The sequence below is a fragment of the Carcharhinus amblyrhynchos genome, chromosome 6 (assembly GCF_965287045.1).
Source record: "Carcharhinus amblyrhynchos chromosome 6, sCarAmb.v2.hapA, whole genome shotgun sequence".
Taxonomy (NCBI): Eukaryota; Metazoa; Chordata; class Chondrichthyes; order Carcharhiniformes; family Carcharhinidae; genus Carcharhinus; species Carcharhinus amblyrhynchos.
The window spans coordinates 103185994-103198398 of NC_137329.1; the positions used below are offsets into that span (position 1 = coordinate 103185994).

At 37.5% G+C, this 12405-nt stretch overlaps 1 protein-coding gene across 10 annotated transcripts in view; it reads right to left on the reverse strand.

Moving 5' to 3' along the window:
* Positions 1-891: 891 nt before the first annotated feature.
* Positions 892-12405, reverse strand: part of ankrd26 (ankyrin repeat domain 26) — a 138907-nt gene continuing 127393 nt past the window's right edge. For 9 of the 10 annotated variants that reach the window (XM_080191104.1, XM_080191110.1, XM_080191105.1 and 6 more), the window contains 3 exons: positions 8297-8549; positions 4632-4677; positions 892-1690 (listed from right to left, as the gene is read on the reverse strand). In XM_080191104.1, the coding sequence (XP_080047230.1) occupies positions 1542-1690; positions 4632-4677; positions 8297-8549 (448 nt within the window). In that variant the 3' untranslated portion in view covers positions 892-1541. Of the gene's footprint in view, positions 1691-4631; positions 4678-7283; positions 7342-8296; positions 8550-12405 lie in introns of all 10 variants that reach the window. The other variant, XR_013886842.1, reaches the window with a different exon arrangement.

A 12405-nucleotide genomic window follows, 5' to 3' on the forward strand; every position in this document is an offset into this window, starting at 1 on the left:
GCCTTCAACCAATTCAATTCGAGATGTGAAGAATTGCCTGAAGCACTGGGTACAGCGATGGCCATGGGGCCCTGACAGATCGGACTGAATTATATTGCTGTGGATCTGGAGCCACTGGGTAACAACAAGATATTGAAAAAGTAGCTGGGTTTTTATGACAATCCAAAGGTCTCAGTCACCATTATTGATATTAGCTTTTATTTCATTTTTACTTATTTAATTAACCGAATCTGAACTCCCTAGCTTTCGTGGTGGGATTTGAAATTATATCTCCAGATCATTAGGTAAGGACTCTGGATCATAAATCCAGTAACATAACCACTATGCTACTTGCTGTTGGGAGTTCATCAAGAATACCGGTGGCAAGAACTCTAGCAGTGATGCTATCCAAATAATATTGTCCTTAAAAAAAAGCTTAAGGTTCCAAAGAACTATGCTGAAAAAAGCTTTTGAATTTCCAAGGATCATTTGCTAATTTTATGAAACTAGTGTAGTGTTCCTAACTGATGATTGTTTCATCCATCCCCAGGCCCATACACCAAGACACTCAGATATTAGTCAGCAACAATGAATCCCAATTGAGCAAAATCCAACTGCTTGATTCTGTAGGTTATCCTTTTCAATAAAACTACTCCACCGCATTGGAGCTAACATAACAGAATGATATCAGATCACATTCTCTATTTTATAAGAGGTCAAATTACAAAAGGGATCTTCATGAAGATCAGAGGAAAATATCCGCATAAATCCTTGAGTCCAATTGCTATTACTTCACTCACATGGCTGGAGGCTTCTTGCATTGCGCTGGAGAAAAATAAATAGCAGAGCTCACCAGCTGTTCCAGTTATGATATCAGTGTTTGGTAATGTGTATTCATGAAATGAAACATCATTGCATTCCAGAAGTAAACATTAACATTTAATGTTGAAATAGTTGTGCAATGTAATGCCTTTAACGTATATACGAAAACACATGTCTATAAAGTCTTGGCACTATTTTACAAGATAAAGTAGTATACAATACTGTGTCACAATGAATGGACATTACCACATGGGGCATTTTAGCCAAGCTAATATTCACAATCAGCCAACTTTACAATAACGTATGGCAAAAATGTTCTTCGATAAAAAGCTTGTACTTTGTGCAATTTCATACTCTAATTCAATTATGGAATGTTCAATTAATTGGACTTCGTTCAATAGTTGTAATACACAAACACAGGAAAACCGTGGTCCCTAAACAACACTATTAAAATTGGTCTGTTCAAATGTGATTTGCAACAAATAAAATGAATAATTCTGTACAATGTTAAATAGATATAAAAGATTCCTCCTGAGCAAATATATTTGCAGAAATCTATATGCTGTAAGATAACCTTCCATGTTTTTGCAATCAATCAAATCATGGAATGTTATAAATAAAACAGCATTTTGTAATCTTAAAATTCTCACATTGGATAGCTTTGCAGGAGAACTGTTATTTTGGTCTGCTTTTGTGCAGAAAGTTCATAGAATATTTTTAAAATAGGTGTACAACACATTTCAAAGCATGTAATTTTTCTTTAGAACCTCCAGGTATTGTTCTGTGGCTTTAGTGACAGGGTCCTGATCTTGGTTTATGCTCCTAATGGAGCCAGCAGCAGATCCCAGGGGTGACACTCTTGTAGATCCTCTATCCAAATCAGCAGTGGCTGGAACAGAGAGGTAAAAATTAGTTAGCAAATGAATTTGCTCTTAATTTCATATTTCCTTCAGTCCTTCCTGTAGACCAGCCTGGGTCATTCATATTCTTATTTTACATCAATGTGCTTAATCTAATCATGCTGTTGATTATAATACCTGGCAAACTTGCTTCTGAAACCTCACTCAGCCCTACATTCCAGGATTTATCCTCTGCTTTTCTGCCCATGCCCTCTTTTATATTCACCCTGCTGCCCTTCATGGCCTCCTTGGTCCCCCTACTCTGCAACTCTCTTCTAAATCCCCTCTGCTTACTACTCCTTTCACCTCTTTAGAAGCTTCTTCAAAATCTATCTTTTGATTTTGCCTTTGGTCACTAATTCAATCCCTTTTTCAAGACTGCTGGATGTATTTTTTGTGTTGTTAGGGAACACTATACTCTTCTATGAAAATGAAAGTTGTCATCATATTCATTTCCTCATTTAAACAATTGTACATTCTGACTTGGTTTTAAATCTATAATACTTCAGTTTTCTTCGTTGCCCATTTTAATTGCTCTTGAAAAAATGGTGGTAAGCCAATTTCCTGGAACATTGCAGTCCACATGGTGTAGGTACAACCACATGCTGTTAAGGAGGCGGTAGTGAAGTAACAGCAATATAGTTCCTAGTCACAACGTTGTGACTTGGAGGGAATTTGTTGGTGATGGTGTCTTATGCATAAGCTATCCTTGTCCTTCTAGCTGGTAGAGATAGTGACTTGGAACTGTCCAAAGACAAGTTGCTGCACTCCATCTTGTAGATGGTACACATTGCAGCCACTGAGCACTTGTCATGGAAGGAGTGATGTTTAAGACGCTGGATGGGGCACCAATTTAGTGGGGAGTTAGTAGGCAAGTTAGTCACCTCAGAATTCACAGCCTCTGAGCTGCTGATCCAGTTATGTTTTAGGAGATTCTGAGCCTGATTTTACTATCGCTTTGCGCTCGTTTTCAGGCGCAAAAACTTGGTAAAGTCGAGCATGAGGCAAGTAGCGCGATCTGCACCCGCCTCCGTGCTGGTTCCGCCTTTACAAAGTCCTGAAAATGGCCACAATTGGGACCATTTTGCATGCATTTAAATTGACTTAATGGGCTGCATGCCCAACTTTACCGGCACTTCCCCTTTACCGCCGCGTTCACTCATCCAGAATTGGTGCAAAATAGACATGCTCCATGCAAGTCTGATTTGGAGGCTCCAGTTAGTGACGAGGTAAGTGCCAAACACCCGATAGCTCTCTGCTTGAGATCAGTAGTGGTGGTGGTGGTGGGGGGAGCAATATCCATGGGGGCCTTGGGGAGGCATTATCTGGCCCAGGAGGGATATGGCAGGGGAGCATCATTCTATTATTTTATTTTTCTGTGTGCGCACAGTTGGAGGCGGCAGTTGGAGCTGCAGGGTCCGGGCGTGTTAAGTCCTGCCCACAGCCTTGTGCAGCACAATTCAGACTCTCTGATACTTTTTTGCAGGCAGACTGCATATGGGGGCACCTCAGAACGGATCTAAAAGTCAGATCTGAAACACTCCCAGTTTCAAGTCCACCCAATACTTAGAATCAAAACAGTAAAATAGGCCCTCAGTGTTTGAAGTTGATTTATTAGTATCACAAGTAGGCTTACATTAACACTGCAATGAAGTTATTGTGAAAATCCCCTGGTCGCCACACTCCAGCACCTGTTCGGGTGCACTGAAGGAGAATTTAGCACGGCCAATGCATCTAATCATTATGCCTTTTGGACTGCGGGAGGAAACCGGAGCACCCGGAGGAAACCCATGCAGTCAAAGGGAGGACGTGCAGACTCTGCATAATGACCCAAGCTGGGAATTAATACAGGACCCTGGCGCTGTGAAGCAGCAGTGCTAACCACTGTGCCACCAAAGTGATGGTTGATTGTTATGGGAAGATGGCTTGATTTTCTCTTGTTAGAGATGGCCATTGGCTGGCACACATACATAGCAAATATTACTTGTCACTTATCAGTCCAAGCTTGAATGATGTACAGGCTTGCTGCAGGCTGGCACGGACTGCTTCAGTATCTGAGTCATCAACAAACAATACTGAACATTGCAATCAGAAAACATTTGATCTTATGATAGAGGGAAGGTTATTGATGAAGCAGTTGAAGGTGAATGATCTTAGGGACTACCCTGAGTAAATGCTGCAAAATGTGCTGCATTTGATAGAACAACCACATGACTTCCAGTGGATTTTTCCATATTGTCATGTAGATTCCAGTAGCCATAATGAAACAGTTTGGCTCAGCAATGGCTAGTTTTGGAGCACAAGTCTTCTGCATTACAGCTAGGATGTATCCAGTACCTTCAGCCATCCTTACCTAGTCTGTCCTACATGTGAATCCAACCCATAGCAATGTGGTTAATTCTTATCTGCCCTCTGAAATGGCCTAGCAAGCTACTCAGTTCAGAGATTGGCAACAAATGCAGGCCTTGTCAGTGCTGCCCAAATCCCAAAAATGAATGAAGAGAAAAAAAACGGTACGCCTGAAAAAGTGGTGGTAGTGGGGTAAGGGAGCTTCTTTTGCACACACTATTCAATGTTATAGCAATCTTGTTTTCATGATTCTAGATCAGTACTATTGATATATAAAATGCTTCATGATTGTTATGTAAAAATATGCAACAAAAAGCAATTTTCCTTTATAGTACCTATGATTTCAGAGTAGAGTTATGATCACAGATTATTCCTGTTAATTCAAAATTGTACAATTTGAATTACTGGATAATTTGATATCAAATTGCATGAAGAAAAATCTCTAATGGTATTTGAATGTAATTTTGAATTACTGGATAATTCAATTAAAAGAAACAACTTGAATTATCAGTAGATTGCATTTATAATTATTCTAATATTTAACATACAAAAAGTACTTGATTCATACGTTTATCCACTTACCTTGAACAAGTTCTTTGGAAATATTTTTTTGCAATGCTTCCTGCATCTGAAATGATAATATTTTAAACAGATTAATGCAATTTGACAAAATAAACCACTGATGAAGTGCAAGTAAAGTGTGAAATTAGTCAAGAATAAATATGGATTTAAGAGTTTGTAGTAGATCAGTTAGAATTACAAATATTCTAATTGAACAGGTGACTAAAGTATTCTGGTATTTGGGTGAAGGCCTACACTCATAGGTATTTGAAGGATTCCTTAATTGTAGAATGAAATAAAGACTATAGCATAGCTCCTTTGTATCTAAAGAACACGTTGAACTATTTGTAAAATTAATTTCTTCTTGCACAGCACTTGTACTATTCTGATCCTTTCCAAGTGGCCTAGCTCAGCTGGTTTCTGCTTCCTTTTCCTGCCCATCTTTAAATGTCTGAACGTTCCCAGAAAAGTAATAAATCCAAGAAAATCTTGGATTTAGGGAGATTGGTATTGAGGATTATGATGACTTTATATTTAAGTAAGTCTTCAAAATGTTGTTCAGTCTGAAATATCTACCGTGCCACCAAAGAAAAAAGTGGCTTGAATTTTGTTTCCCCATCAAATCTCATTCAGCTCATTCCAGATTGTGATAGTTGATTGGTATTAGGGCAGTAGTTGACAAAGGGTCAAGGGTTGTTTTTTTTTGAGGGAAGTGATGATAGCAGATTTTAAGTTTAGAGGATCATCACCTGAAGGGAGAAAACTGTTCAAATAATGGCTAACTTGGGGGCAGGAGCAAGAACAGGAAATGAATCACATGGATGGGATTAGCTCAGATGGCACGAGGGGAGAGAGAGAAAAATGAAAGTTCAGCTTTGGGCAAGGAGAGAATTAGAAGAAATTTGGGTGGGACAGTGGAAGGGAGGGACAGAGGCAGCTGATCAGATTGTCTCAATCTTAGCGACAAGGAAGTCTATGTACTCCTCAGACTTGGTGTTGGATATGGGGGTGGAAGGGGTTTAACCAAGTTTGCAGTACACCTTAAAATCAATCTCTTTGAATAAACATTTGGCCATTTGACCTAATATCTCCTTATGTGGCTTGGTGTCATACTTTGTCTTATAATGCTCCTGCAAAGAACTTTGAATTATTTCATTAATTTAAAGACAGTGTAATAATATAACAAGTTGTGATTATTGTATTTCCAGGGTCAGCAAGAACTAGTGGTACCTACTTGACAGTGCCAGGTCAGATGTGACCAACCATTACTGTAGGCACTAGTACACCTACTTGCCAATAACTGTAGATCAACAGAGAAGCTGGTTCCAGGATGTGTTGGTCATTTATGATAAATTACAGAACTGGAATAAATAGTGAGTCTGGAATTTTCCATAAGTTCACTTAATGGGATTGTCCCATCCTGCTACAGTGAACGGAGATTTGGCTTGTCGCCAAATTTTTTGTCTTCGCTGCAGCAGGAACACAGCGTGAACAGTGGTAGAGAATTTAAGAGAATATTCTATGTTAAATTGACACCGGGATGTGGATAATCCTTAAAATTAGCAGAAGGAAAAGGGAAATTAAATTTATTAAAAATTTAAGTACGTTCAGTCCAAGAAAAGTATTGCTATCTTGCTGTAATTTGGCATTTTCTTTTTACCTAATAACAAAAGTTGTATTGAAGGACTTTAATTTTGAACTGATCTCATTGAGACATATAAGATGATGAATGGGATGGATAGGATAGAGGTGGAGAGGCTCTTCCCGCTCAGAAAGGACAGTAGGACTAGAGGGCACAGCCTCAAGATAAGGGGGGGGCAGTTTAGAACGGAGTTGAGGAGGAGCTTCTTCACTCAAAGGGTGGTGAATCTCTGGAATTCTCTGCCCGTTGAAGTGGTGGAGGCTACCTCGCTAAATATATTTAAGACGCGGGTAGATAGGTTTTTGATAGGCAAGGGGATTAAGGGTTATGGGGAGAGGGCGGGAAAGTGGAACTGAGCCACGACAGATCAGCCATGATCTTATTGAATGGCGGGGCAGGCTCGAAGGGCTAGATGGCCTACTTCTGCTCCTATTTCTTATGTTCTTATGTTGAACTGGTTGGATTATATTTTAAATACAGCATCAATGTCAATAATAAAAATCCTGTCCTTTTTGTTACCTGCAGAAATGAAGCTTTGCAAGATTAAGGCAAACAACAAAAGGGATGCAATTATAAATCATTTGTACACTTTGCATACTCTCACATCTTCAATATATCTTAAGTCACAAGTGTCACAGATGTAAAGTGAGGTTTTAAAGGTAACACATAGTAGAAAACACATGATATTGCGTATTGACAGCAAACTGTAGTCCATGGTGCATGCAAACATCTCTTGCAACTTCATGCAATGTCAGAAAGAATCATAACAGCCTGGGCTATCTCAACAATGATAAAAATGACCCATACTGCTGGAAAACATAAAAGCCCTAATGCATTATATCTTTTGGATTTAAGAAATGTATTTAATACTTGATAACATAATATTATTGTGCTTTTGTACAGTTGATGCAAGACATGGACATACTTCACAAACCAAAAGAAGCAGTTTGGACAGATAAAACAAAGGTATCCCTAATTTAGAACACAGCCACAATGATTATTAGTCAACAAATAAACACATGACTACAGACCTTGTTATGCATCTGGGTGCATAGAAGATAGGTGAGAAACAGAATTTTGAGTGAGGAGCTGGAGGAGTGAGAAATGAGACCTGTGAGTGTACAGACCTCTATTCAGGGTTAAATTCACTGTTTTGTAGTTTCAAAACTCATGTAAGGTGAAAGAAGGATTTTAAAGAAACTTGTAATATTTATGTAGAAATCAAATTGATCTTTAAACTGGAACTCAAATGTTAGAAATTTATAAAACTTTGGAAAACAATTTCCTTCTGCTAAATGCATAGGGCTTTCTGCTTTTTAGATGTTGAGTTCAATTTGATAAACATACTTTACATATCACAGCAGAACTTTTTCAGGAGAGAACACTTATAGTATTTCATATTTCTCTGATGTGAAACAGACTTGTGTTTCTGTAAAACAGTTTTCTCCTGAAAAAAAAACCTTCTGCAAGACAGAAAGGCAAGAGTTATGAATAGGAAGAAATTAAATTTAATCTTTTAATTGACTGAATGCTAAGCTATTGTTTTTTCTGAAAACTGTATAGTATAAATTACTTCAGGGATATAAATTATGGAAGGCACACTAGCTCCATCTTACATGTACAGACATGTAAACCTTTTAAACTGGTGCATGCTTATACACAAAAATCTGCTGACAAGGATCCACCTTAATTTGTGAGATGTAAAAATCACAGAAGAATTTACTTAAAAATTCAGTATTGCTTGCACAGAACAAGGATATTTGCAGATCCTTTTTCATGATATATTGCGGTCAAAAATGTTTCTTTGGCATGCAAATGCATGGTACTTTGCAATTGTTTTCATTATAATTTGCACAAATCTTAATTTGAAGTTCCAAAGTAAAAGAGTTGTGAAGATCACAGAAAAATATTGGCCATATATTAAAAAGACGACTATCTCTTTAAAAATTACAGCTGTAATTTTTGTTCCATTAAGAAAAATCTGTCTTCATCTGTACATGTTCAGGAGAAACAATATATCACAAAGTATATTGTGATAACTGACCTTAGCCAGATACGACTCTACTCTGTTGGTAGAGGATATTCCATCTTCCACTGGATTTAAGAAACTATTTCCTAGGTTTCTGCTGAAAGTTCCCAGATTACCAACGTGACCCATTGTACTTTGCAGTTGACCCATATCCAGGGCAGGAGTTGTGGTTAAGCTTCCGTTCATAATACTGCTAGCAATCAAGGACTTACTACGCTGGCGTTCATTAAGCAGCTTAGTGTTGGTTTCTGCTAATCTCTCATTTGACCTACAGAAGGAAAATAGGGGAAGAAGTGAATAGATAATTCATAAACTGGATAACTTTAATGATTGATGCATAATCTTGACAAGAATAAAACTATTAGGAAAGACAGATTTATTCATTGCATATTTAAACAAACTTCCAGGTGTGCTAAAAAAAACGTTATTTATATATTTGGACAATCCAGGAAATGATATGAAACAACATGCACTGAAAATGGAAGATTACATTGCTGTGCTGGGATTGCTTGATTGAACAAGACAATGTCCTGCCATTTGGATTCTGATTGATTGTGTTGCTATTATCCTAATAATTGTATCAATTTCAGAACCTTTCATGTCCTCAATACCAATCTCCCTAAAAAGTAAGAAAAACGAAAGATGGAACAAATTCAGAGATAACCCACCTCCTGAATTTACCATCGTTCATCAACTGTGCAAATCAAATATACAATTTCTCACAAACTATCAGCTCAAATCTTGACTTAGAGTCATTCTTAATATGTCATATTAAAGTAAGAACTATCATGATGGTTATCAAATAATTTGAAGCGATATGCTAAGATTTGTTCCACTACTGCTTGCAGCTATATAGCATCTCTAGCATTCTAAAATTTCCCAAGATTAACAAACAAAATGTGACGCAAGCCACAGGAGAAGATATCAGAACAAGTGATTAAAAGCTTAGTTGACATAGCATCTTAAAGAAACAGAGAGGTAGAAAGGCAGAGTGGGTTCAGGAAGAGAATTTCAGAACTTAGGGCCTAGGCAGCTGAGGGCACAACCATCAATGGGTTGGAAAATTGGGGATGTGCAAATGGCATGTGAATCGGAGGACAGAGATGTAGGGCTGGAGTGGATAGCCACAGGGAGGGGTGAGGCTATGGAAGAACTTGAAAATGAGGATGATAATTTTAAAAGTGAGGTGTTTCTAGACTAGGTGTCGATGCAGGGTTAAAACTTACTAAAATAGCAGCAATCAGGTCAATTGATCAGCACTAATAGCTGGGTACACTGTCAATGTCGAAGATGATAATGGAATACCTGTAAAGGCATAATAATGCACTAGGAATCCCAAAATATGGACATGTGGCAAGACAAAGCTTTCATGGGTGACTTGTGACAAATTATTTTTAAACAAAAATCCTTCATTACACCAGGGGAAAATAACTTACATGAGAATGGAGACAATTTCATGCATAATTAAAGATAATGAAAGCTGCTTCAGAGCAGCTAACAGATCAATAAAGATGCTGTTGAACAATCACAGCATCAGCGGTAAAAATCTCAGCTTTGTTATGAGTCAATAAGGTCACTTAACAATTGCATACACAAAGGATTCCCCAGGACAGATTTTAATGGATTCCTCGGATAGGGCAGAAGTCTTCATTATTGTGGGTATTGCATAATTATGAGCATTTTTTGCAGATATCATCTTTAGTGGCAGATCCATGCCTGAAGACATGGAGCATACCTTTACTAATCCCTTTCCTGTATTTCTAACAGCTTGTTTCCTTGAATGAGAAGGATAAAGTTCACATAGTTCCATTTTTTCAGAAAAGTAACAAGTTAGTGTTGGAGAACTATAAACACATTAGTTTGACTTCAATCAAAGGCAAGGTGCTGGAAGGGATCATTAGATGTGCACTCTGGTCACTTAGATGGAGGAGGAGTTTTCAATGATATGAAATAGAAGACGGGACCAGATTTTGCTGGAGACAAAGCATCTCAAAGGGGATCTTGTAGTGCAGTGTGTAGAGTTGTTCTCTCTGAGCCCATTTCTAATTAGTTAAAATTTAAAAACATGTAGTTCTAGGTCTAAAACACAAGGCAACAGGGCACCCGGGGCTTTTGTATTACAAGTTTATTTTTCTTACCACTGAGATTAAATGATTGAGAAATAAACAGAGGCAGATTTGAGGAGGATGTGAGTGGGTGAATTTAATGTCAAATCCGGTACAGAAAGATAAAGGGAAAGAAATATGGAATTGAGAGTGGAAAAAAGAGCTTGAAGAATGTATAGAATTTGCTATTTCTAAAATCTCCTAAAACAGTTTAAAATTTTAAGTTACAAGTCTGGCAAATGAGGCCCAATATCTCACAATACATTACTGCACAGGACAGAATTCTCTTCCCAACGATAGCAGTTCAGGGGTTCAAGCTTGCAATAAATAGATATGTTTTTGGAAAGGAATGACATTATTGGGCTACTTTTGTACTCAGTATGAAACCAGACTCACAGGGAACATGGTTTCTTTTTCCACCAATGCTTCCTGATTTGTTGAGTATTTGCAGCATATTTCTGTTCCATAAGGAATGCATTTTGCTTTATAATCTGGAGATTGTTTGATTGGAGATCAGTGTTACATTGAACACATTTCTACCAGTCACGCTTATGACATTTTGTCACCTTTTAGCTGGATTTCAAACTGCTTTAGCCCACACACAGCTTAATTCAATTTACTATATACTAAGGACAAAATGCCACTGCCAAAAAGCATAGTGTTACTAAAATAGACACTGCAGTATTTTCAACTCATTAACTAGTGACGAAGCAGCACAGTATTTGGATCAGCATTGTTCACCAACCCAGTATCAAACCATGAGACACTTACTATGAAATAACCAGCCAGTCAAAAGATAGGAAAATATCCATCATCAATCTAATGTAGCCTAATAATATTAGACCCTGGGTCACATACAGAATCATGATTTCTCTTGTGTACATGAGAAACAAAAAACAAAATTGAAGGGTCAAAATTACAATGCCCATTTCTCATCTGTTTGCAGTGTAAATTGAGAAATCCCCTTTGAGACATAGCATTGATTGAAACCTTGGTTCAGTAATATCAGGAGCGATTTATATGTCCTAAATTCCAGTTTTCTATGACTACTTTTTAAAAAACTTTTGGCTGGTGAATCATATTAGTTAATATTAATTAGTTATTTTTGTTACTTGTTTGTTGACATTTGTTATGACCATTTAAGATCCTCCCACTTCCAGGTTGTGAATCTCCTAAATTGTAAGTGGCATGACTGAGTAAATTCCTGGTTTAGTGATTGCATTCCTGCCCAAATAGGAAGCTGCAGGATTCAAACCTGCTCATAACAGTCCTGGCAAGTGCAGACTCTGAATTCTGAGTCGACATCAGGGAAGGCATTTGTGTTTGACTCATGCAGATACCCCCCTTCCCCCTGCAAAATTCATAGTGTGTGGTCTGAATGCCCATAAATTCCTTCTACCCAAAAGAAATATCCACCCAAGTAGCTAGCACCAAGAAAGTTATGGCTGTGGAAAGAGTATTTCATGTCATAGACTGTTAGTCAGTGAACCCTTCCATTACTTCATGCAATTTTACAGGGGAAGAATGCAAAGGTGTGAATACAAGATTCAACATAACACATGATTTGAGTAAATCTGTCTACCTAAACCACTGATTATTTTGTCTTGTGCAACTTGCGACCGGGATAAACTTGATTTTTAAAAAGAAGCGTCCTTTAAGATAATATTTAAGATATACAAAATTATATATATACACATTTATATATACAAAATTATCAACTAAAATTAAAATAATTAAATCATCTCTGATGTTCAAATATTGAACCAAGAACACTATTTTCAGTTTCTTTTTTGATTGTCTGCCTTATTCCTGAAATTGAAGCTTAGTTCATATTCAAAATGGTAACTTGGTGTCAGTGACTCTTCACCAAAGCTTCTGTTTCTCATATTTGTGAATTTCGACAGTGATGTGGTCAGTTCACTTTTGGCAGGCTTTCTATATAATCATGCATAGGAACTCTAGTTATTTTCAGCCTTCATAGCCAGTTTGCTCTATATCGTTCAATATATACGAAATACA